This window comes from Oryzias latipes, chromosome 11 (assembly GCF_002234675.1).
Source record: "Oryzias latipes chromosome 11, ASM223467v1".
Classification (NCBI taxonomy): Eukaryota; Metazoa; Chordata; class Actinopteri; order Beloniformes; family Adrianichthyidae; genus Oryzias; species Oryzias latipes.
The window spans coordinates 10,520,409-10,547,766 of record NC_019869.2 but is presented as its reverse complement, the minus strand read 5'-3'; the positions used below and the strand labels follow the sequence as shown (position 1 = coordinate 10,547,766).

The 27,358-nt window shown below is 37.4% G+C and overlaps 1 protein-coding gene across 5 annotated transcripts in view; it reads right to left on the bottom strand.

Moving 5' to 3' along the window:
• The window catches only part of dync1i1 (dynein cytoplasmic 1 intermediate chain 1), a 72,388-nt gene that overhangs the window by 20,003 nt on the left and 25,027 nt on the right, over window positions 1-27,358 (bottom strand). For all 5 annotated transcript variants that reach the window (XM_020707107.2, XM_020707112.2, XM_020707106.2 and 2 more), the window contains 8 exons: window positions 25,363-25,461; window positions 19,002-19,173; window positions 17,829-17,928; window positions 17,577-17,702; window positions 7,196-7,342; window positions 5,422-5,535; window positions 4,906-5,039; window positions 3,950-4,094 (listed from right to left, as the gene is read on the bottom strand). In XM_020707107.2, coding sequence (XP_020562766.1) covers window positions 3,950-4,094; window positions 4,906-5,039; window positions 5,422-5,535; window positions 7,196-7,342; window positions 17,577-17,702; window positions 17,829-17,928; window positions 19,002-19,173; window positions 25,363-25,461 — 1,037 coding nt within the window. The remainder of the gene's footprint in view (window positions 1-3,949; window positions 4,095-4,905; window positions 5,040-5,421; window positions 5,536-7,195; window positions 7,343-17,576; window positions 17,703-17,828; window positions 17,929-19,001; window positions 19,174-25,362; window positions 25,462-27,358) is intronic.

Genomic DNA, 27,358 nt, shown 5'->3' with positions numbered 1-27,358 from the left:
TCTATTCTATTCTATTTCATATTTTATCATCCTATTGTATTACTGTTTTACTTGTCAATTGGGAATTTAGCATTTTTGCCCCTGTAAATATCTGTCAGTTGAAAGTATTTGTACTTGTATTCCATAGATCTTGTACCTGAGAAGATAGCAGAGAACAACTGTGCAGACACCCACTTGGCCTTCTTCAGTGACGCTGTGAACGTTTATGGCTTACCTCTGAGGTATTCATGTTTTTCATAAAGAAATCTTTTATTCACATATCAGGCAGTATAAGTACTTGGTTTTTTGTACAAAAATAAAATAACTTTTTTTAGACTCCTCTGAAAACAAAGCCAACTCTAAAACTTTCCCCTCGTGAATAACATTTTACCCCCCCTTAACAGTCTCTCTCACCTCATTTTTTTCCCCAGTGATACATGTAACCCACTCCTGCAATTTATCTAACCTAGAAATTCTACTTATTGGCATCATACATAAGAACATTACATTTTAAGTTGATGTGTACCGTATTGGCGATGCATTTGTAATTATGTGTTTGAGACTTGATTTTCATGTTATTGTCAGGGTGAGAGGAGATCACGGAGGAGAAAACGTGGGCATAGCCGAGTTAATGCTCACAGTACGTACAACTGACACAAACGGCTTCATTGTGGGAAAAGTGTACACACAATCAACGGTGAGTTGAACCTAGTTTTAGATGCTTTAATATATACATAAAAGTGAATGATGTATTAAAAATAAATCTGACAATATAATATTTCTTTTTGCTTTTTTCCAAATACAGGATTGAGCTCCTCTGGTGTGATGTCTTCATGACTGTTACTGGTTTATATTACAACATCCTGCACTCTCCTGAGGACCAAGACTTGCTCAATATCAGTAACATCACGTATTCTGCTGCCATTACATCTTCCTACCACGCATTCAGGCCAGTTTGGATGTCTTTAGTGACGCGTGGGACAGCCAATCAGGACGGAGCAAAGCATGACACCAAATCAGCTGTGGCATTTGGGCTTGACCCAGAACCCTGTTTCTGATCCCCGGGTAAGTGCTTTATTTCAGTGTTTTTCAACCTTTGTTCTCTTGTTCCACGGTCTGACACCGGACTCTGTGGAAAGTTACACCGCTAAAGACAAGCTTTAGCTGGTATTTTTGTTATAACTGAGCGACTTTATCAGCAGAATTAAAAACAAGGAAGTGAAGACTTTAACCACTTCTCATTGGTCAGACTGATGACATGTGATTAAGCCTTCAAGAATGATTGGTGGAGACAGTTAAAGGGGCGGAACTTTTCCTTACAAGGTTATAGCTGCAGCTAAATCACGGTACTGTCAACCTTATCAAAATGTATTTTATAGAATTAAATAAACACAAAGAAAAAGTCATTTTAAGATCTTTTATATTCCTAACTACTCAGTGTTTTATCAGTGCCTGTTTGGATTAACAAAGAGCTGATTTCCTGGAGATGGAAAATGATTTCAGATCAGTGAAGTAGGGCAATTCCCCACGGCACACTTGACCATCTCCCGCGGCACACACACTGGTTGAAAAACCCTGCTTTATTTAATCTCACTGTACTGGACAACTGATTTGTGTGCAGTTCGACTAAAGTGGAAAGTATCAAGAACAGTATGATGAAATCACAATGACTACAAGGAATTTTCATCAAAAATGAATGAAAAGTATTATTGTTGTGTGGTGCAAACTATTTCCCTAAATTGTTTGGTTTTTTAAATCAAGTAGGAAGAATAGCACATCTGCAAGTTCAAAATACATCACAATGTTTGGCATTATGAGCCATCAGCTGTACTAATCTCACTACTTTGTTAAGAGTCACTTATTTGCAAATTATAAACAGTTATGGAGATATGAGGTCTGCCTGCTAGAAACAATATAAGTCATTATTAGTGGGTCTCTGTTCCTACATAATCTAAAACATTAAAAAAAACAGTGCTGTTCATAAACAGTATCTTTATTTTTTTTTTTTTTGTCAGGGTATGCTGGTTCCAGAGATTGAATGGGAGGAGAGTGGATCCATGGCTGAACCTCATCCTGGGATCAATGTCCTGGAATGGGACAGTCACCTTTTGGGTCCACAAATGTTGGAACTGCAAGACGACATCAATCCATTGTTTAATTCAGACCGTGTGGGAGTGGACCTACATCTTTACTGTCCCGTTTGTTTAGAACTTAATTTAGGCGACATAATTACATACAGAAGAAGAGAGACTGAGGGGAGTAAGACAGAGTTCAAATCAATACTGCTGTATTGTTCAAGGGACTTCATTGTATGTAAGGAAGTTATGAAAATTAGTTCCACTTTAAATAAAATTCAAATCAGTAGAGATCCCACATTTGCTTAAATTTTGATGTTTTAATCTGTCCATGTTTTCACTGAATTTTACTCTGCAATAAAGGGTGAATGTTTGCACTTTGTTGTTCTATGACCATCTTTTGTTGTGTAGTATTTAACCAGCTATAAAACCCAGAGAGAAGAGGATCTTTTTTGCAAGGGTGACCTGGCCAAGAGGTGTATATGTATATGGTTACAATATAAAATCAATGACATTTGAGTTATTAAAAAAATAAAATTAAGGTCCATCAAAGTGACTTTGGGCTGAGCAGGGGAGGTGTATATTGGGCGTCTGTGATTGACAGTGAGATGAACTTGAGGTAATGTAGTCCCACTGCGTGGTACGGAGCAAAGTGATGCCAGTTTCTCCACAAAACCTTCTGTGGAAGTTAAAGATTTTTCTCCTCCACCTTCAGATGATCACGACCGAAGGGAACCGTGTCTGAGTGTTGAATTGACGCTAGCATGAAAGCTAAGAGAATAACGTACAAACAATCCCGAGTGAAACATTCATTTTAAATCTCATGACCAGTACAGAGTTCGATGGATTCTATGTCAACTGCATTCAACCACTGTTGCCTTGCTCCCAGGTCCACTGAAAAGTTGCACAAGCCAGTAATTTTTGACAACCCAAGGCAAATAAACCGACAAGCCATGCTAAGGCTAACACGCTAACGACCGACTGGTACAGAATCAAATATGGGCGGAGCTTTTGCCACCTGCAGAAAGCGTAGAGAAAGTGTAAGGGGCCATTCGATTGGCTAAAAGCGAACCCGCCTGCTTTGCCGATGAGTTTGATTGACAGATTCACTAGCCAATGGTGACATTAGTTGACCCGCTCCGTCAGATGAGTCTCAATATTCACCGTAGAAAAATCTCTCACACACACGGGGAGATTCACAAACGAGAACGGGATTTTGAATGCACAGTCTGCAATTCGAATGATCTGTGAGTTCACATCACATGTGTAACTAAAAATCACGTTTGTGAAGCACTTACTGTGTATTTCTGATACATTTATTGTGAATTTCTAAAATGTTTTTGTGAAAAACAGTGTGCACATTTGTGAGAAACACTTATTGTGCATTTGTAAAACATTTAGTGTGCATTTGTGAAACACAATCTGTGTGTTTGTGAAACACAGGGTGTGTATTTCCGAATTTATTTTTCACGTTTGCATAAAATGACATTTGTGAATCGGAGCGTGTGTATTTGTAAAACCGGTTGTGTGCATTTCTGATTATTGAGACTGAAATAACTCCATAGATGCTCACTAGATTGGCGAAAATAGACCACAATGCATTGTGTCAAAATTTTTGCCAAAAAAATGTATTTAAATGTATGTCTTCAATAAAAAATCAACATTTTTATCTTTAGAAGACAGTGGACTCATAAATAAGCGTCACAAAATGCTAATTTTAATTAGATTTTAACTTTGTGAAATAGATGACGTTTAAAAAAAAAAAGTAGTGAGCATGGTGTCTGAATTGTTTTTAAAATTCAGGGCACTGTATAGTGCCACACTATGTAGTTTATTTAGTAGTTAGGGGTTAGGGTGAGAATGCGTACAGAGCAACAGACAGATAAGTTTTGTACCTTAGTGCTCCAGAGTTTGACCGTCCAGTCAAAAGATGATGTGATGAAGAGATGAGAAAAGTCTACGGGACCCACAGCACTGTGGCAGCTGATGCCAGTCACCGGCCCCTGATGGCCTTCAAACATGTCACAGATGCCTGCCTTACTGGAGAAGGAGGACACACATGTTATTCAGAATATCTTTGTTTACAATGAAATGGACTGTAGCCCTATGTTAGAGGTTTCAAGTAAGTTATTTTTCTAACATGGCTTCCTGCTAACATCAGTGTCAGACGACCCAGCTCCAATTGAACCTTTGGTGGATGAATTTGAGATTTTGGGTCCATCTTGCCATTTTATAAGTTTTCGGTGGTCACAGCTGGGGTTAACTAGTAAACCACTTGTTATGTTCTTCAAAGCTTAGCTGAATCCCATCTTTGACCCTGAAATCTTTGCAGACAGCTTGGCTGAAGTGTTGATAGGAGAGTCTACGCAAATTAAAGTGGAAGGATAGGTTCAAATGTTTGTGTTTTTAAATACTAGGCATTTCACTGTGGAGTAAAAAGTAATTGACACGTTTATTTCATGATGTTACAAGCTTACCTAGCCCCTCTCAGGCTTGACAGATGCTTTTAAAAAGTAATCTGGAAATAGTGTGTTTTGATTTGATTTTAGTCCACTCCTAAAATGATCGCATGCAATATTGCTGTTCTTAACTCTTAACAGTGAATTTCATGACACTGCCTGCCTGGAGAAGGAGGACACACATGTCATTCAGAACATCTTTGTTTACAATGATTGTTGTTCACTTCTTAACTGATCCTGTGAATTGATAATCATATTGATTGTGAGAAAAAAATGAATGGATAAATAGAAATTGTAATTTGTTTTTACCTTTTCACCTATATAGTAACTGTAAATTCACATGTAAAAAAAACAACAAGTGTGCTTGAGACACAAATGATCCACCCACTAACCTCCCATGCCTGGATGCGTTGTACACAGAACCATCTTCACTTCCTACCACATAGTTGTTAACGTCTCCAGTTGGGAAGGCCATGCCGGTCACAGCCACCGGCTTGGATTTACTGTAAACCAGCTCCATGGTTTCCTACAAGCACAAGAGTTAAGGTAGTTTTATTTCATAATTAAACAAAAACACAAATCTATGCATAGCAGCCTGACATTTACAGGGAATTGTTTAAGTCTGGAATATATAAAATACCTTTCATTGCTAACAGTTATATCACGCAAACCGGAAAAAAATTCAGACAAGAGGGACAAAAACGTTTAGAATAATTTATTATGACCCAATCTGAACTATATTTATTTTAATTTGTCTGGTAATCATTCCTGGTAGCAGATCCTTGTAAATATTTGGAGACAAAATCTTTGTAAAATGTAAACATAAAGATTTTTTTGGATTAAACAATTCAGAGTTAATGTTTGTCATAAGTCACTTGTCTTGCCATCTCATCTCTTTGTTTCTGTACCTGAGGCTGGGAGAGCATGTCCAGACTCCAAGAACACATCTTGCCGTCTGTAGACAGAGTGATCAAATTGTTGGCGTTTTGGGTGCCGACAACGTTCACGCAGTATACAGGGTGCTAAAAAGATAGACACAAAATTATGGAAGGTTGAAGAGCTGTTGCATCCTGTCTCGATAAACCACGTGCTTTTTGTTTACTGACAAATCTCAGTGAAAAAAAATCTTATCAGCAGTAATAATTCTTAGACTTTCTGGAACATTTATTATTGTGTGTATAAATTCCTCTGATAATTGACCTCTGTCAGGGTAATGTAAAGTGCCAGAAATTGTAATTGTTCAAAGGAAAATTAGAGCTGACACAATTCTGTTATAATGCTGTAATTCTACCCTGAACACACTACGAGATCCTAGCTCATGAGACGCAGCAGGGTTACAAGCAGTTTGCATGCTGGAGCGCAGTTGTCTTGGAACATGTGCTGCTGTTCAAATCTACAAGAGTGTGAAGCCATTATATCATTACTGGGCAGTAATTGATTTGGCTGGTGGGCCACACAAAGACTCTATTCAGTAATCAGCACTGTGGCCAGTAAGCGAGACTGACTAGGTGGAGAGAACTCCATTACTTCATTACCTTAGACGCCTTTAACCTACATCACAGGTAGAATGCAGTGTCTGCATGATTTCTTTAGCTCAGAATATTTAGGAAATTGGATCCTAAAATGTCTTTGTCTTTGTTGGTTTTTCGTTGAGGGTCAGGAAGCTCACTAAAACTAAACTGAGCTTGGTAACTGCTCCAATGAAGTTCAAAGGTGTTCAAACTCTGGTTTTGGGGTATGAGCTTTTCAATTTTTACACAAATCATAAATACACAGAAAACTAGAAGGAGCTGAATGAAAATGAAACTTAAAGGGTAATAATTGACAAAAAGAAAGATAGTAATGATCACAGTTGTCCATAAATAAAGTCAAAACAGCACAATAACTTTATAGCATTCAACCAATAAAAGTAGAATCAGAAAATAATACTGCCGTGCTTGTTTACATAACCTATTAAATGAAATAGAAAAAAAAGGTAACTTTTTAAAGTCGCATACAAAACCCAGCATTAGATAAAATAAGAATACCGGATTATATTGAGCTCAGCTGAAAAAATAAATAGCTGTTTTCCCAAAAAAAATCTTTCTGTTAAGTTCTGATACAAATGATTAATCCCAACAAGATCTTAAATGTACTTGTTCTATATTTTCTAAATTAAGCACTTGACTCACAGACAGTACGATTCTGGGGGGTTAAGGCTTCCAAAAGTGGGATTGAAGGAAGAGTCCAGCCATAAGTTTATTGTTTGGGCCCCACATTTTAAATTAGACTGAAAAGTTTCTCCTTTGATTAGGTTTATTATTAGGACGGGACCCCAAGACGTATCATCAGTTATGGTATCATAATGAGGGACCTTCCATGAGTTCCGTACGCTGCTCTGTGCATCCAAATTTGTGCCACTTATTTGATCTTTTTTCTCTTCTAGTCAATTTATTTCAAAAATACTTTCAAAAATACCTGGTAGTAGAAAGTGTCTACAGTTAACTTTTTTTCTTTTCTGTTGTTTTGTGAAAAAAATTTTTTTATTTTGTATTGGAAAGTCACACAGTTTTTCAGGGTATTGTTATATCAGTTTGAGAAACATTGTATTTTCTTCTTTTTGCTAAACTCTCAATTGTGTAAATAAACACCTTAGCATTCCTTTTCTGTTCGTTTTTCACTGATGGTGTGAACCGGTCTTACAGTGTGTGCAGCAGCAGATAGGGGGGTCCTCTGGACTGGCGTTCGACGGTGACTGCGGTTGTCCCACAGGACGATCTGTCCAGAGTAAGTCCCACCCACTAACAGGTTAGGATGAAATCTGGCAAAACCAACAGAAACCACCGGGGACTAAAGAGAGAAGAGAAATATAAGAGAATATAAGAGAAGGAAACTATTTCATACCGATCAGGGGCTGTTTTAAGGTATAAGACATTTAAAAATAAAGTGTGTCAAGGCGTCAGTAATACTGCATAAAAATCAATGTAAAATTTTAAGAAAAGTGTTAGACGAGTTTGGCTTTGCGGGCCGTAGAATGGAGTCTAAGTAACTAACTGTTCTGTTCAAAAGTGGGGGAAGGATGAAGCACAATATCGATTGATGGATTGGTGCGTTTTTTGCTGTAACATGGACTTTGTAAATAGTCTGTTTTTCCTGAAGAGAGTTGATTCAGAATACATACTTCAATCACAGATAAATCTGTGTTCCTATCATCACCTATGGCCATGGGCTGTTGCGGTAAGGAAATGGTTGAGATTAAAACTCCAAGTGTTAGAAAAGAGTTTCCAATATATGGTATAGGGCTTTATTTTAAAAATAGGGTCTGAAGGTCAGAGTACAGCCTCCCCATTGAAAAGAGTAAATTAAATGGATTTGGACTCTGACACTGCGACTAGAGAGACTTTATGGATATGTCAACTGTCCTTGGAGACTTGGATGAGGGTTCTCTGTTTTTTTTTCATTTTGTATGAAATCCTGGATTGTAGCTTAACTTTTAAAATAAAGTGAAGGAGAAGGTGTCAATATTTCTACGTATTTTAATTTTTTATTTAAGTAGTAATGTTTTGATTTAGTGAAATGAGAAAAAAAGAACAGCCTTGGTGCAACTTATGACATGCCATCAAGGCATCACGATGGGTGGCAGACATGAGGACACAAAAGGAGATGAAGATGATGAGTCTGGCCACAGTAAGACTCTGCTGAGGAGACGAGAGATGGCCGACTACAGGGTGAAGAAGAAACAAAGAGAGGAATTGTACTCTTCTTTCCCCCGTTCGTTTCACATTACAGCATCAAACCCAAGCAGCCACTGGAGCGCTCACTATAGCCTCCATCATGACAAGCGAACCCTTGAACTCCTTGTCCCCCTTCAGTGCCATGTTTATTGAGTTTTGGTTCCTCTTCAGTGCTCGTCCCATAAGAGTTCCCGCGTGCAACAGTCCCTAGCCTCTCCTGACCCAGAGCCACTGAAGCATCCATGCGTCTGAGTTATGAGAAAATATTTCATGGTGTGGTGTTGTGCTTCAGAGGGGTAAGTGGTGTTATGCATTAACAAATTGAGAGGGGGAATTGTTTAAAGGCAATAGAGGGCCAAGAGGGAATCAAAATTGAAGCTTTCAAACATGAGTCACAATTAAAAACAGTAAACCAACAACATACAGGGTGCATTTCGCAAAATGATTGTTGCTTAATATAGTCGTAGATTTGTTTTGAAGAAACGCTGCTGGCAGTTTTATTTTTCCTGAAATCTCAATGCCAATCTGTGTTGAAGCAGCTTTAGGAGCGTGTTTGGAGGCCAGATTTGTCAATTATTCTGAGAATCCCACCAGAACATAAATTTACTGGATCTTGAGAGAAAACCAAGATGTAGAAATCCATGGTGACAAATATAACACTGCAAACAATCACAATGAGAAAAATACAAAATAATCTGCAATGACATTTTACAGTATTTTCTAAAATCCTTTAAGTTCTGTCATTTCCATTTTGTCCTCCATTCCCACTGTGTCATGGGCAAAGCAGTCAAACTATTTTCCTTTTTTAAAAAGTATTAAAAACAAACACTTTGTACTCTTTACTTTCCTTTTTTGTGAGATCTCAGAGGCATCAAAGGTTCCAGAGAAAAGCCTTTTGCTTCCGATTTCAAGACTCAAAATAAGCCTGACCTTGAAGATAAAAATAAAGTCAGTAATTTGCTGTCTTCTTTCTAATGTTTTTATTTTGACTGACAAAATATGAAAGAATGTTTGGGCTTAATAATCAAGATTTGATGGCATGACCAGAGACATCTAAAGCTTTACAGTCCCACTCCAATCATCTTTTGATCTATTCGAATCACGTTGCCAGTGATCTTTTAATTATGATTACGCCATTTTAGGGCAAAACCAATAAATCTTTTCTGTTGTTTTCTAGGACATAGTTTCGGCATAGCGGCAGGCGTTCATCAGAAACTTCCCAATCCAATCCCATTTAAAAAAAATCTCAAAATGTCTCACTATAACAAAACCATAACATTTTAACAGTGAATTACGGTGTAATTAATTTAGCAGGTTGCGGTTACATAACCCATCGGCTACTGTCAAATTTCTTTTAGAAATCACCATTCTTTGTGCAACTTTAAGTGTTGGGTGAAGTTGGACGTTATCGAGTCTCCGTCCATTATCTTTGAACTGCTTGATTTTTTTGACAACCTTAAAAATATCATACCCAAATTTAATAAACTTGGGAATCATTTTTTCAAACAGATACTGACCTCATGTTTGAGATGCACACATACAAAAAGAGAAAGAGCGGGGTCTATGTCAGCATACCTTTTAATCTTTGGCTGATGGGAAAAGGTAGCCAGTCTTTTTGTGTCAAATGGTTCACGTCCAAGTGAAGACACAAGCTACTGGTGTTAAAGTCCAAGTTGAATTGCAAGTCTTTTTACATTGTGTCATCTATGGTCTAAAGTCATAAAATGAATGACTCGAGTCCAAGTTATGTGACTAGAGTCCACACCTCTGCCAAAATTACATGTCTACAAAACACAACAAATGATACAGAAAATCTAAATCTGTGAGAAAAAGATCTATTTTTTTAAACTTGTAAAAGTCATATCCTTTGATCTAAAGAAGAGAGGTAATATGTGACATGTTATCAACATTCAGTTTTAAAGCTACTATCCTTGTGGTGTGGAGGAATATTCATGCCTGTGGAATGGGAAGCCTCCACATCTGGAAGGGAAACATCAGAGCTGAAAGTTGTATACATAAGTGCCTAACAAAAACCAGCTCAGTGGCCAAATGGTAGTTTCAACTCTAAGACTGGGAGGCTGTATGTTTGAATCCACAATTGGGTCATATTAAAGACACTAAATATTGGACCCAAACCTTCCTGTTGATACTCAATATCAAAAGTTGAATCGGAGGGTTATGCAGCTGATCGGGATGTGATTGCAGCTCACTCTTCCCTCAGTGGATGGATCAAATGAATATAAAATAAACAACTTTTACATACTTAGTAATGTGATAAAAGAGATTTAAACATTACTTTACAGTATAGCAAAGCATTCAAGCTGGCCTATCCTCTAGCTTAAACCTAAAAAGCTTGAAAAAACAGCTCAAATTCTATTGTCAGAGCAAGTTTTGCTGTATTTCTTTCGACAAAGTCAAGATTCTCAAAAAATATTATTATTCAACACACATGTAGAATAGCTGATTAAAAATGACAGCTAGGAACTATTTTGCAATTTTTATAGGAGTAAAGGGAAAAAAAAGCAAAAGGTGGGAAATCTATTTTCTGTCCTTTTCTGGAAATCTATTTGATGTATTTTACTTTTTTGATGGACAACAAAGTATTGTCTATCTTAGGGAACAATAAACTGAGTGCCATACTTGAAAAAGAAACATAGAGGCCAGATAGAGCACGCTCTACAATATATCATCCCAATCTCAATGCTGTATCCCCCAATCTCTTACCGCAGTCATCTGTTTTCCACTCTGCATTATCAGGACCAGATGGATCCAACTGTCTCTTCCTGCATCCAGGCTTTGCAACCCCCCTTCCCTCCAACCACCTTTCTCCCTTTGGCTTCACTCGTTTATGACACCCCACAGATTTTGTCACTCTGTGGTTTCTGGCAAGGAAAGAGAAAACCAAGCCAAAGTCTCCATTTCAACAGACAAACAATGGAGTTAGAGCATAAGGAAGAGGCTCTGGGAGCACAAACAGGTCGTTCTTTGCCTCCTTGAACTGCTATTAGTAAATTTTCTACATCTTGTATGTTTGTTTGCTTGGCTCACATCTTCAGTTTTATTTGTGTCTGTACAGAATGTGCATTGTAAATCAAATATCATGCCGTAAAACATTCAGTTAGTTCTTTTTCTTAACTAAAGAAATACACAACTTCAGGATTGCCATGAGGTTGACGGGCCACCTGCACTTTGACTTTATTTGAGATGTAAGTTCCCTTGGGCCCTAATTAGGAAGAAATAGATTTGTATGAATTATAGATGGATAATTACAAGTTTGTTCAGCAGTTTGTACCAATTATTTTAAGACTCTGAGTTTTGTATGCAAAACTCATGTTTTGAGAACATGTAAAATATTTGCTTTCTTACAACTGTTGGTGTAATTGTGAAGCCACCTAAATAAGATATGAGTCTATGCACTTTTTAATCAACGTTTAAAATTAATAGCATTTGACTGAACAGCAGACAATAAGCTGGAATTTGAAGTTAATCTTTTCCTTTTTTGTGGTAAAACTTTGCCCACTTGAGAAGTGGACACGATTAGACCCAACTGCGACAATGTGCTGATAGGTCCAACCGTCACGACTAAGGGAGGCATGGCAGGACAAGAATCCACAAAAGTGGCAACTCTTTCCCAAAATGGTCCAAGCCCAACCTATGATCTGGTTGATTACATGCACGTTTCTTTAACTATATTTTTGACTAATGATGTCTAAAGTTTACGTCAACGAATGTATTCTTTATACTCACTTAAAAAATGTTAGCTGACATGTGAAGAGTTTACAATACAAACAAACGACAGTTTTGGGTATTTTATTAGAGATCAAAATTACCTTTTCAAGTTAGGTACAAAATAAAGTTATTCCCAAAGTTCCAAGTTTCAAAACTTCTGGAGGTCTACGGTAAACATGGGGTTGTACCATTGCATTTGCTAATGTAGGAAATTACAAAGAGCTTTATCGCTAGAGGAGACATCACGTGATTCCTCATGGGAGGAGAGCACCGCCATCTTGGTGAGGTCAAGCCAATTTTTGGAAAATGCCAGTTCATTCTGCAGGTTCCAACTTCCAAAATCAGAGAAATGAGTCCACAAACGAGGAAAGCATAACATTTGACAGGTAAGTAAGTACTATTATGTTTTTCTTTTAATGCTGCAGGGGCATCATTAATAGTACACATGTTGACATGCATGATGCTGCAGTGCTATTATCAGCATGCTGCATGATGTACGTATAATTTGCTGTCGACATAAATGTAAACTTTATTTTGTTAAATCTACATACAGCATACTAGGACTAGGCTATTATTGTAATATTTATACATTTATGACTCAGAAGCTGAACTTTTCTTGCAGGTTTCCAATGTATTGAGAATTAATGAAAAAGTGGAACTTAGCAATAAAAAGAGCTAACCCACACGGATCACTGTGGTTACCAACTAGCAATACAGTCTGGCTTTGACATTTTGTGGAACCAGATTTTGATAAGACTGGCCAGACTGTTTGCTTGAAACCTGGCACCATACCATCTGTGTTACACAAATTGATCACTCACATGAATCACTAGGGTAGATATATTGTTGACTTTTGGACTTTTTTTAAACTTATTTTTTATTATTATTATTATTATTTACTATTAGTTACTTATTATTTATTTATTGTTATTATTCATTATTAGTATTGACCTAATATTAATTTGTTATTATTTATTATTATTATTGAATTAATATTGATTTATTATTATTTTTATTATTGACTTATTGTTGGGCTTTTCTAAATACTTTAAATTATATGTCAAAGAGGTCTAACACTTCAAAATGTCTAGAAATTATTTTTAAGAATTCTTTGCAATAATTTTTTTTATTTGTAAGAAGTCCTGCAACTATGCATTTTTCATTAAAGTTTGAGCTTTTAAGGCTGACTGTTTCTCTTATTTAACAACAACAAATTATATATATATATATATATATATATATATATATATATATATATATATATATATATATATATATATATATATATATATATATATATATATATACATACATACATACATACATACATATATATATATATATATATATATATATATATATATATATATATATATATATATATATATATATATATATATATATATATATACATATATAATATTAAATTATATATATAAAAAGCATTGTCGTGTGGGCGCCGATGACCTCACCAAGAGGTCAACAATTGTATGTTCCATTGTCATGGTGTCCCGTGAGGTGGTCATGCGAGCCTCAAGTGTTGCTCCTCTCTGCAACCTTCCACAGGCAAGATGGCTAAAACACCAGCAGCTTCTACAGTATATGGGTAAACCCCCTATAGGTGCTGTAGGAGTGAGTTTTAAGGACTGTTCTCTGTTACAGTTTGTGTGCTGTAGCTGGAATTAGCTCATTCTACTGGCTCATGAAATTTTAGGATGTATCAAACTTGCATTGTGCATAGGAATAGGCAGAGGAACAGAGGAACTTTAAAGACCTTAAAAAAATAATTAACCAAGTAAATGCATGCCTTTTTTAATTTAGGTGGGATTTTACCTTCTTTTTGGTAAATTCACCTGATCTGAGTAATCACAGCTGGTAGGGCTGGATTTATGAAAAACCAGCAGGATTCTGGCCCTTAATGGTTCAAAACCACAGCAATGCAGTGATAGTTAAACAAATTGTCTTGTTTGAAATGTTGGTTTGTCAAATGAGGGCCTGAATAAAAAAAAGAAAAAGAAAAAATGCATCATTTCACTCTGCGACAATTTACCAAAATAATTTTTGCAAGAAGCCCAGATCGTCCTTCCCTAAATGCCACAAACAACAAAACTAAAGCTGTTTTTGAATGACCTTTAATTACGCTGATAGTTCAGATGCAAAACCAAGAAAAGCTTAGCGTATTTACTTTTAGGGTGAAAACTTTGTCATTGCAAATGAGATCACATTGATGATATAATAAATCTGGTTCTACTCTCTGTAGTATTTTTAGAGGTCAAAACACTGCATTTTTGTTTGTTTCTGTAGCTGTTTTCTAATTTCTATCTACAAAGTTCTACATAACTAAACAACAGAAAGTCTGACTTCAATAAAATTCCAAGTCCTTAAAAAAAAAGAAACCCACAGCCTTCAACAATAAAGGATCATGCTGAATCCAATCTAGACCACAAACCCCAACCCTGCAATATCAACCTGCAAAGTCATTCTTTCTCATAAACGTGCACATTCACCACAGCAGCACATATGGCTGCAACAGGCACATGCATACACAAGCCATCTACCTATCCATCTACTAGATGAAAGCGGCTTCTGTGGGCAAATCTTAAAAACCAAAATGGCTGAAGTGATGTTAAACACTGCCTTCCAACTGCAGCAGCATGTGCCAACCCAAAGTGCAATATGTGCATGTGAGGGCTGTATGCGTATGTAGTGTGTGATTACAGATCCAGAGAGGAAACATGTGGCTGCCCTCTATTAGTCTTGCTCGGGACAGAAGATTGGAGCCAAGAAGCATCAGAGAAAGTAGTAAAAGAAGAGGAGGCACCAGTCCTTGTAGTTCAGCGGGCTTCAGGAGAAGAACGTGCTTACATCCATCTTACCTGCAGCGTGCTCAAAAACTAACTCTTAGACAGAACAGGCTCTTGGGTAGAAAGTTCTTTTCTGCTATTTCAGTATTTCTTAAGTGTTTACTTGTCAGAGTTGGCATGAAGATCAGTTTAAAACACAGAGTTCTAGCCCAAGGTCAGTCGCTAACTTCACTGTCAACACGTGATTTTGTTTCATCTCTGCTCCCAATAGCCAGACAGAACCATCAGCAAAGCATTAATAATAACCTGTAGCAAACTCTTAGAAGAATTGAAACAGGCACGTTTCAGAGGAAATCAACCAATCAGCATAACCTGGGCAGACACAAGAACCAATCAGAGCAGTGACAGTTAACACTACACACTCAGCAACACCCGGTTTAAAGAAACCCTTAAAAATCCCACTTCGATCATCTTTCTGTTTATTATAAAAGCGTTCCCAGTGGGGTTTTACTTATGATTATGCTGGGTTTTTTTCATCCAAACTCAAATAGCCCGAGTTGTTTTCTAGAACGTATTATCTGCAGAGCGGCAATAGCTCATTAGAAACAAAATTGGAGCTATCTGGCCGTACAGTTTCGAACCAGATGCCAGCTCAGTTGAGGAAAACAAGGATGTTAATGGATCAATTTGTCAGCAACCTGAGGTGTCAGAAGCGGAGCAGGGGGCTTGTGGCTTCCCATTGTAGATTCTAAGTCTCACCTACAAGCCTTTTCCAACGGCATGTTTAGTCTGCTGGACAATGATTGTTATAAAGAAATATTCAATTGCAATTTTGAGATTGATATTCCCCGTCCTTCATTATAAGAAAAATACCACAAGAAAATGTTTAAAATGTCAAAAACACCTTTTTCATGAGTGGAAATATAAACTTCTGTTTCTCCTGTAAGCTTTTTGTCATTTGTAAATCAGAAATCAGACATTATACCTTTAATAATACGGGAAAAGATCCCTGCAGGAAAGCAAAATAAATAAACTTTACAACCTACAAAAACTTTAGTTTTTCTTTATTGAGTGGTCTATAAAAGAACTTGACTAAGTAAAAAAAAAGGATGTGAAAGCTGAATGAAACCAAATTAGCTAAGGAAATTATAGTAAGTCCTGACACAAAACGCTAAAGTGTGACTATATAGGGGAAATTGCTATAATTTGTTTCTTTTTCTTTGAAAAAAAAGTGTTTCCTCAGAAACAACAATTTCTCATCAGCCCACAACTAAAGCCACAATATTTTACTCTCATGTACATGCATCATGCAGATTTAATGTGAAAACCACATGGAAATTCTCCATTCCAAATAAAAGGAATTTTTTTATCTGCTTGTGCAACCACATGAATTTGAGCATGAACATAAAGTATAGTGTTTACAGAGATTAGTACTTAAAAATTTCACTGGGAAATAAGTCTAACTAATAACATTTCATGTTGTTGTTGTGAAAATTCTCAATAAAAACGCACATTTACAACATTGATTTACTTGAGTTTATTTAAACAGAAAGATCTATTTGTTGCTTTAAGGGGGGCATCTGTGTGCTGTGTCATAAAAACACACAAAATCACACGTGTGGCGTTTCTTAATATGTTAATGTTACAATGTTTATGTTGTCTCTTTATCGTGCAGACTAACCAAGTCAGTCTAAAGGTTGTTACCTTTAAAATTTGTTTTTTATTTCTTCCATTTTTGCTTTTAAAGATTTTGTATAAATATTCATTTATAAGAACCGCCCTGCAACGGGCTGGCAACCTGTCCAGGGTGTACCCCCCCCCCCCCCCCCCCCCCCCCTTTGCCCAACAGTAGGCGGGGTAGGCTCTAGTAGCCACATGACCTTGAATGGAATAAAGTGGGTAAAGAAAATGGACGAATGGCTGGATCTAAAAGAATCTTTAATAGACTATATACAACAACACTATTTACTAAATCATAATTCTGAAGAGATAACATTCTTTTCACTTCTCGTTTACACTCAAGTTACCACTCATGTTTTAATGACTGAACAATTTATTCCATCTTTTTTCCCATAATTTGGCACTTTACATTCTAAAATTCTAAACATAAAAAGTCAATTTTTGTACAAATATTCTAATAATATTAAAATTTGTCCAAAATAAAGTAAATTCATACTTTAGTTAAAGCACGCTCAAAATCCCTTATTTTTTCAAAAGTGTGCCTTGTAATTTGGTGCAACCCAAGGATGAATTCTTGTTGTGCTTGTTGACATTGAACTATTTTTCTGTGGTACAGGGCACTCTGAAATCTGTAACAGTCTTTTAGTACAGCTATGTAAACTGGATTGTGGGGTCATTATGGCTGCCATAGTCAGGAGCCTCGTGGAGTGAGCTTTAACATAATGAACTGACAAAGTGAGTGTATCATTTTGTATTTTATGAGTTACAACTGAACAATGCTGAGAGTTTTTGTGAATTAATTGAACAACGTTTGACCCGTCTTTAGTGTGGAAATCTCAACTTGTTGCAGACAAAAAGAGGACACAGTTCTTTGGAAAGTATACATAACTTCCCACTGAGCCCTCTGAACAATCCCCTGCTGCCTCTTGGACCCTCTAAGCATTCTGGGTTGTGTAGTCATATTACATTATATTTTTGTTTTGTTTTGCACCCTACAGTCCAGTGTCCCAAAAAACTGACTGATTGCAAGGTAAAGGGAGGGTAAAGTAAATGTAAAAAGGCATCAATATTCATAAAAATGTTGAGCAAAAATACAATGATAAAGGGAACAAAAATACTTAAAAGATTTAATGTTACCTGACAATGAAATATGTATTCAGGTGTGGCTTTTTTAAATTTGATATTCCACACCAGAGCAACACCGTCTGGTTCATGGGGGGCTTCTTCATTGTTGTTATAGGAAGCAACCAACAACTCTGGATACTGGTAACCAGAACAAAACGTACACAGACAAATATTAATAATAGAGGAATCTAAATAAAAACAAGTCTTCATTTCTTCATCAAAGCAAATAAAATATTGGAAAAAATTGTGAGTTTATACCCTCACCTGAGGAGACCAATCAAGACAGGTGATAACACGGCGTTTGGACCAGTGCTCGTCATAGAAGACTCTGCTAAGGGACAGTCTGGAACCGCTACCCACATCTCTAAAAACAGACCCAAGGTATGTCATCAATTTGGAGTGTTATTTTCAAATTGACTGAGCTCTGTTTCAATTTGTGGGTACAATTCTTAACTGAAGAGGGCAGTTAATGGATTCAAGTCAGTATAAAGTAGCAAATAAAGCTTAGATAGTCCAATTTCAAAACAAAAATTACATTAGTTTTTGTCTCATCTCTTCCCTGTTAAAATTACACATGAAACTTTCTCTAAGAAAAACAATGCACATACAAATTTATATTAAAAAAAACGTTAAAAATACATGACTGCATTAACTTGTATGTTGTTTGTTATAAGTTTTTAAAGCTGGTGAAAAGTCATTTTATTGTTGATGTGGTTGCAAATCATTTTAAAAAGCTGCAACACAACAGTTTTAAGTTTGTATTTGTGTAAACTGAGGGTAAAGATTTTTTGACTGCACATAATCCATAAGTCCTCCTAACTACCAAGCATCCACGGGAGCTTGATTGCATTAACATCTCAAATAAATGTGAAACTGTCAGGAAAATGTTAGCCACAAAGAAGGTCTTCAGGGAGTAGAAACCAGATTCGAGCAGTGGGCTGGGACCTGTTTTGAGCATAAAATGTATTTACCATTGGTTTCATGCTTTCTTACTGCATTGGTCAAAAGCTGGAATGAGATTTCCACAGCATCCTAAAGCGGCTTGGCATGTCTGACTCTCACAGCTTCAGCCAAGACTTTGATAACCTCCATCTGACTGACACAGGCAGTGCCTCAGATGTTAACACAATGCTCTCAAAGCTGGGATGTTTATCAGTTCACAGGGGTCTTCAACCCTCAAAGAGTGTGACTTCATTATGAAGACATCCTTCTAAAAGATCAAACAAAGGATCCCAGGCCCCAAGAGTTGCTCAGTAGCATGATTCACTTTTAGCACAGTTAAAGATGCATAATAAAGTGTGTGCTCCCATATCAAAACCACCACTTCCACAGACTAGGGGGGGAAAAGCCAAACCTACTGTTCCTAGATTTGATCAATTTGACTTCTGTATTTTATAAAGAAGGAAAAGCGACCCAAACCATAACTTAATAGCTCACCCTTCCTTGTCCTCGAGGTTTCGGCCGCTGTAGTCAAAATAGATATCGCTGTCTTCAGCGAGGGCTCTTTCAATCACTCGGATGCTGCATTCAAAGAAACTTTGAAACTCAGATGAATGCAGGACCTGTTGTCTTTCCTCCTCTGTCAGCTCCCGCAGCACCGGAAATGAGCCTGTTAGAACAACAACTGATTAAAGAAAAACATGTCTTCATACACATTTTATCTAGAGGTGTAGGAAAATACACGTTTTGTAAAATATTGTGGCAATACTGTTATTGATTTCGAATGTTGTCAAAAAAGGTTTTTAATTCATTATTTATTATTTATTCTCACAAGAACTATCTTGTGGTAGATCCTCACTTATTAATCTCGTGTTGTAGCACAACTCAAAGACATCAATACAACTCAGTTTTAACTGAAATTGGTGTGATGGTTATTACTTTTCCAGCAGCTATGCTACGTCATAAAGTACATTGAAGCAATGTTGGAAATACATTGCACATTTTATCCTACTTTAAGAACCTGACTGGTTAAGGCATATTTTAAACATTGTTTTTTTTAATACTGAACGTAGAGTGTTGATAAATGTTTTTTTAATTTTTAACAAAAGAAAAGTACTTTCACTTTGCTTTGGGTTAAAGCAACTTGTATCTTAGATCCAGATGAGGTGCTTAATGTTCTGATAGTTAAATGAAATGTATTTTGTTCAAATGAACGGTGTTTTGGTATTTAAAGCCAAACATCCATAGGCTCAAATATAAAACATAAAAATACAATGAACGGAAAATATATTTATACATACATGGATTCTTTTCATTATAATTGAACCTAAAAATGTTCAACGCAAGTGAAAAAGAGGTTTAACCATCTTTCGTTCAGTTTGTTGTTACAACACTGATTGAAACATTTTTAACCAGCTGGGAGTTGTCCAGTGCAAGGATTTCTATCGGTAATTCTGACACATTTTGACATTTGTTATGATGAGTAACCATGACAATTGGAAAACTGTTTACATTTGGGAACAGCTACTTCAGAAAGCCAAGTCATGACTACAATGGAGCCCAGATCCAGATGAGTTGCTGAGGAAACATCAAGGCTTTAAGCCAAAAGCAAAAAACGGCATTAGGAGGAAGTTGAAACCAGTTCTTCCGCTGATCGTTTGGGAGAATGTGAGATTTTTGGCACATAAACTAAATACACCTGGAGAACAGCCAAGGACACAGCTGGACTGTCACATATGGAGTACGAATACAACAGAGAAACCACTCTGTCCAGCTTTCAGTCAATGAAAGGCATACAAACCACTGATAGAGCAGTACAGATAGAAAGTCTGCAATTCCTCACAATAAATGGTGTAATCGTGAACCTGCTATAGTTCAGAATCAACTCTGCAAATGGAATATTGATCTATAGGCAAGGCGTTTTCTTCAAATTATCTACTAAAAGAAGTCAAACATCTTACTATGGATTCACATGTACACTTTGGGAGCATCAGTGGCGTTTCTTCATATCAAATTTGCTCGCAGTGTCTTCGATCATCATTGAACTGAATTCTGGGACTTTTTGTGTTGCTTTGAAAGCAGGCTATGTTACAGAAAAGAATTTTGTTCAGTTTTCAAGCTTCAACTTGAAGCTCAGCCAATCAAACTGAAGTTCACCAAAGGAGGAGGCAGCCAATACAAATGTACGTAGAAGGCCGACTTATGAAAAACAAAGGAAATACCAGCAACAGCTGTGTGCAATCCTTTATTTTCACATGTTTACCTCGATATTGAACTCAAAAACAAAATCTGAAAATAGTTAGCAAAGATATTTAATGAATAGGATTATTTTTACAAATACCATCAGAAGATTCTTAACGGTGTGGTGAGTTATGGGGTTACTTACAATCTGCCAAAACTCTTCTCATAGAGTGCTGGAATTTCATAACAACAAAAAACAATAGCAGAGCTCTCTAGGAAAATATGTTTTCCAATATTTACACCAACTATTTTTTTATTATTTTTATTGGGTGACCTATGTAACAGTATATTCAATGGCACATGGAAACTGATCACATGTGCAAAGCACACATTACTGGCAGGTCAACAAATGTAAACCTATTTTAACCCATAAAATGTGTACATTAAAAAAATAATAATAACTATAAATTCAAATTTTGTGCCTGGTTACATGAGTTGTGAACCCAGTCTTTCAGAACTGCCCTTATTAAGTTGTTGATCAATTTTTCCCCCTCTATTGTGTCTTTTTCCTTTAAATAATGCCTTTACTTTGAGAGATGAAGAAACCTTTCTTAACTCAGTTTATTTCGTTTTATTTCTTTACCTGTTTCTGGGTCTTTGTGTTTAGTGTCAAGGCAACTTTTCTTAACTTTTTCACGGTAAACTTTAGCAACTCCTCCACTTTTGGTTTTTCTAATTTGCACAGTGTTCTGCGTCCTGATTGGCTGTTGAGCCACCATGTCACTCAATCTTCTGCCATGTCTCCTCAACAGAATGCATTCAGTTTGACACATTTGTATACATTTTCAATCACGATCAAATCTTTGTATTCTATTATTTATCTATGAAGGTTTTGAACTCTGCGACTTAAAAAGAGAGAAGAGTGTGAAAATGTTCATGTCTGAGAAAAGTGTAATGAGGAGTTCTACTACCTTAAAAACACAGATTTTACCTATTGCAGGTTATCTATGAAACGTTTCCCCAGCAAAAAACAAGAAAACACTGTATTTTAATCTTGGATTTATGATCATCTGTGATAATACAATGGAATACAATTTCTTTTAAAATTCTACGAATGTAATCACAAAAAAAAGAAATAAAGTGTAGAAGGACTAATAAACTATCTTTACTTTACATTCCTCTTATGTATTTGTTATATTACAAATATATATATATTATATATATATAATAGAGAAATCACATATTTACAAAGGAAGGCATGCATGGATGTCACAATGTGTGCTTTTAAACGCACACATTGTGCAGCTGTGAGATTCCCTTCATCTTCAAGAAATGCAGAATCACATGCAGGACACAATAAACTACAAACACTTCCTAATACATCTTTTCCAGTAAAGTCCCAAAGCAAAAACTTCATAAACATGAGTAAAAACAAAGCCTCTCTGAGCAGCTTGTCTGCCTTTGAACATAATGGCAGCACAGCATGGAATCCGGTTTTTAATGTCACCGTCCCTAAGCGCACATGTGATATTACACACACACACACATGCAGACAAACAGTACATATAGAGACCTTTACCCTGTCTCTTGACTTTGATCCCCCATCCCTTTGTATTTCTTACAAGTTGTCAGAAAAGACTAAGTGAATCGAGTGGCAAAGATCAAAGACCAGACATCCTAATAAGCCAGGATGGAAAAGAGACAGATGGATGTGTGTGTTTATGGGAGTATTTGTGCTTCAATGTGTGTGTTCACTCGATTTTGAGTTGGATCCGCGCTTAATCTGCTTAGATACAAATATTTCTATCAATCTGTATAAGTGTGTGTTTTTTTTGTTTTAATTTAACCTTAAACCCTTTCTTGAATGATCTACTCTTCCACATGGACCCTTGACATGCACATGAATGAGACACACGCATGCACACTTCTTCATTGCTCCTCTCTTTGAAATGTGACCAGGGGGTCAAGTGAGAGATTTTTAATCAGCGCTGACCTCCACATGCCATAGAGCTGATATGGTGACCCCAACTGTAACCTTCCCCCACCCTCCGATCTGATACACCCACTGACTGGCAGAGGGTGTCACACATGAGTGGCCATAGTTCATGACGGATTGACCATCGACATGAGAGAAGTGGTGGGAGGAAAGAAGCTCAGGGATAAAGAAAGTGAAGTTTTGTGTTTTGCAACAACTGATGGCATAGCTTTTACAGCCCATCTGCCACAGCAAGCATTAGGACCTAATTCAGCCTGTCTTTGCATAACCAACATTGTGCTATACATGTATGCAAAATATAGTGTAATAGATAAAATAACTGTTGCAACATGATAGCAAAAATATTGACTTATAAGCTCAAAGGATCCTGGATTTCTTTGTTTTCTGTGAAGTTTGCTTGCATCAATTAGTCATAGCTAATGTTTGCCCATAAATATCTGACTTTGATGGGGGTTTCTGGCAGTTTATAAATTTAGAGGTAGTTTTTCTCACCACAGTTTCCCAAAGGAATACCTTGGGCAACTGTAATAATACAGAATTGGAATTCTTTAGAGAAATTACTAATACGAAACATTATAAAAATGTCTTTAAAATTGTTTGGTCTAATTGGAATGGCTCAGATTAGTAAAGCAATCTTAAATTGTTTTAATGATTAAATTACAACATTTGAAAAAAAAAAAACAACTTTGTGCATGTTTTGTTGTTTTTCCTGAACTCTGCTAAACAGCCTTAGTCACATGCAGTCAGACGGGATAGAGCCGTATGGGTTTTTGGGTGGTCCGGGGCGTAGAGTGTTGTAGAAAGGAGCGGCTGCATCCTAGGAGGTGCCCAGGTGTGTCTTGTAGTTCCTTTGAGGCTCGTACGGCCACCTTAAGGGACGTCATGAAAATGGAACTAATGGAAATAATTAGTGAATCGTGATGTTTTCATAATGATAATTTATACCATGGTCCGGGTGCATACTTGATTCTGATTAGCTGCTGGATGTGGTTTAAAAAGTGACAATCAACAGTAATCCCAGTGAATCCACATGCCTAAAAAGGAAGTTCCGGTCACATAGCTTCTGTTCTATATCACTGCGCTGTTTTCATTAAAACAACCTTAAGCTTCATTATTTGGACAAAAACAAGCGGTAAGAGATGAACTTTCTCTCAGAACTGATGCTTTACTTCACCTTTCACGACAATTAGCATATATATCACTTTCCTTTGTCGCTGTAGTCGAAGTCGTGTTGGCTCGGCCGGCCATGCAGCCCATTATCATGTTACCGTGACAATGCCCCGTATCACATGACAAATACTCTGCTTTTGTGAAAAAAGCAATCTAAACTGAAAAAATAACAGGAATAAAGTACTAAAAACTGCTTGAGTATTTATACCTTTTAAAAATGACCATGGTATAAACGAGATAATGGCCTTCGAAGAGTGCATTTTTAGAAATTAACACTTTATGCGGTCGGCTCAGGCTACCCTAGCCTACGTCAAGTAAGGGTTAATGGCAGACGAACTGTGCATCATCACTTTTTAACCTACGCCGTGGAAGCCTGCACTGTCTTCCGCGGTTGCTTCCGCGAAGTGCATTAAAAAGTGATAATGCTCACTTCGTCGGCCGTTAACCCGCTTATACCATGGTCACTTACAAAATAAATAAATATTAACCAGTCTTTAGTCCAATTTGGATCACTTTTTTTACGAAAAGCAGACTACTTCTTAAGTGGCGCTGCGCTTTGTCATGGTAACGTGACAAGACGCCGTACCACCGCTGCAGTCAAGATTCGGCGACATAAAGCAATATATATATGCTGATTGTCCCGATGGGTTAAATAAAGCATCAGTTCAAAGAGAAATTTCACCTCTTACCGCTTGTTTTTTCCAAATGATGAAGCTAAAGGTTGTTTTTAAAGAAGCGGCCCAGTGATAACAGAAGATTTGAGATAGGTGACCTGAACTTATTTTTAGGGCGTGCGGTCATCACCATGCGTCATCACTTTTTAATGCACACCCAGAAGCAATCAGAATCGAGTATTCACCCGGACCATGGTATAATTTCTGATAATGCATACTTTGTCGGCCCTTACATGACTTACATGAACTTATGACATACGGGTGATGAAGTTGTAGTGGTGCCATTTATGCAGCACTCCAGTCATTAGTGAGGTGCGCACACCGGCTCTTTACTGACCGTAAATATTGCATGCACTGGGTAGGCACAATATACGTAAGTAACGTATAATGTGAGTAAGTAACGTAAGTAACACAACGAGGAAGCACAAATCCCGTGAATGGCACTCATAGGTGGTCCCTTGCGTAGTCTTCCTCTTTACCCTAGCCTGTACCATAATGTGTTCGCTACGACCTGTTGCTTACAGCATGCCCATAGAAAAAATATGCATGAACATTTTTGTTCTCTGGGCTCACAAACCTTGATTTGCCATTTGGTCCACCCGCGTGACTCATGCAGGTTTTTTGTATCTAGTTGCAGGAGCAATTCTGACTGAATAAACAAAGAAAGCAAACAAAACCATTGACCAATGCTGATACCACAAAAACATTAGCAAAAAAAGTATTCTACACATTTTCAGCATTTGATTTGGTTTTTTTTGTAGTTTTTAATAAAAAAAAATTGGCGACCACACTCTAAGTTTTTATTTTCATTTTTTATACTTTCAGGCTGTCTTTTTACCTTCTTTAGTTTCGTTGGTTTCATCTTCATTTTGCTGGTCTGACTCTGAAGCCGGCTTTGTTTCCATCATCTCTTCATCTTCCTCTTCTTCTTCTTCCACTACAAGAGACAAAAAAATAAAAGAAAATGGAGAGAAAGAGAGAACCCTTGTGTTAATTAACAGCTGTTCCAATTTTCCTCAGCCTCCTGCTGCTAGCCTCCCTCCCATCCGTCTTACCAAAATAATCATTCCCAGACATGGACACCTGAATAACATGCACTCAGATTGGGTTTAATTTACAATTTTTTTTTCTTTTGACCAAACTTAAAAACCTGATTCTTTAAATCCACTTCCAGTTGCATAGATACATAATGCCTGTTGTGCTGGAAATAGATCATATTTGAGTGGAACTACTGGCAAGGTCACAAACACACACAGCCCCAGCAGTAAGTGTGCACTTTCCTCTGTCTTTCACCTTTGACTTCATGAAAACAGATCCTGTGTGTGTTTGTGTGTAACAGGGGATTCCCCCTGCATTCACTCCAATCAGTGTCTTCAGCTTCTAAGCATTTATGTAAAAGAGTGTGCAGTGTGAGTCTGGGGTTCAAGCATGTCGGGTTGCTGTCAACACAGGCACCTGCTTGTCAGCTACTGCCCCACCATGCCTCAGGGGTATGTGTTGGTAACCCTTGCAAACCTCTCCCCCTGAAACAGATGATGAGAGTCATGGGCCTCTGGGAAGACCTCTTAACACCCTGACACCATGAGCAGACACCTGTGGTCTGCCAGCACACATGCTACACACACACAATCTGTCTTTCTCCTCCTCCCAAACACACACAACCGAGGCCCTCGCCCGCCGTGCCGGTGATGGCGAGAGGTTAACCAGCAGGGTCAAGCTCACAACTGCGGCTCAGTCCGCTGGGAGGAAGTGACTACATCACATCCACTGAAATGTCAAGTCTCCTTCTCACACAAACAGAAACGCACATAGGGTGTGTTTAACTCGGCTGGCGTATGGCCTGGGGCACCTTAAAACCACTCGCTCGCCCTTTCGACACTCGCATAAGCTTCTGATGAACTCAGCACATCTCTTCACAGAGTTACAATTACACACTGTGCTCACGCTAATGATTTTACCATTATCCAATGATCATTTAGCCAATGAATTTCAGCTTTGCTGCACATCCTTCCCAATTTATATCTTTTTTTCTTGTAATTGCACTTCTTAAAAACATGCTTGATATACGACTTTAACCTTCATGCTCTGCTTTCATAACAAATCACTAAACTTAATCAAATGCATGGTGTTGGGGCCCTATCCAACTCAGTGGTTAACTGCCAGCTGTAGCGATCCAAACACCAGTAACCCACTAGAGAAGCCAGAGACGACCAGACATGCAAACTGCCGAGCTAACTCCATCTCCAAGCTGCCAAAAGAGACATGCTGCAAGCGGAAACAACCGGGAAACTGTTTTTCCAGCTCTTTCTGTCTCCATGCCTTTATTTTTAGAAACAAAACGTCTTTCCAAAGTTGTGTCTGTAGTCATCTATCAGACATTCCCCTTTTCACCGACTCTGGCCATTAATTTGCAAAGCTAAAGAATGCACAAAAGAAAGCAGCGCTTTATTTTTCCTGACCTGACATGACTGGTCCGGTGGTTGGAATGTGTGGTGATGGGAATGGGAGGAGCGTGAGGAGTGGAGGGAGACCACAGAGAGAAGCGGTCAAACTGTCAACCCGTTGGACCGCACAAGTCTAGAGAAAAGCACCGTAATTAATGGCCTTTGGGTTACCTCACTAGGGGGAGATGATCCAATTCCCATATGAAGATGCTGCTGATGTTTTTCGCCAGTGGTCATGCATCAAGTTATTCTGTCATAATCCTGCACCCCAAATATCTGTACTATTTCCTAAGATTGATCCTAAGATTGAAAGTGCGTTGGGTTTTTTTTTTATGTGACAAAATGTGACTGTAAACACATTAGATACTAAACATTTTTAAGTATAAAAAA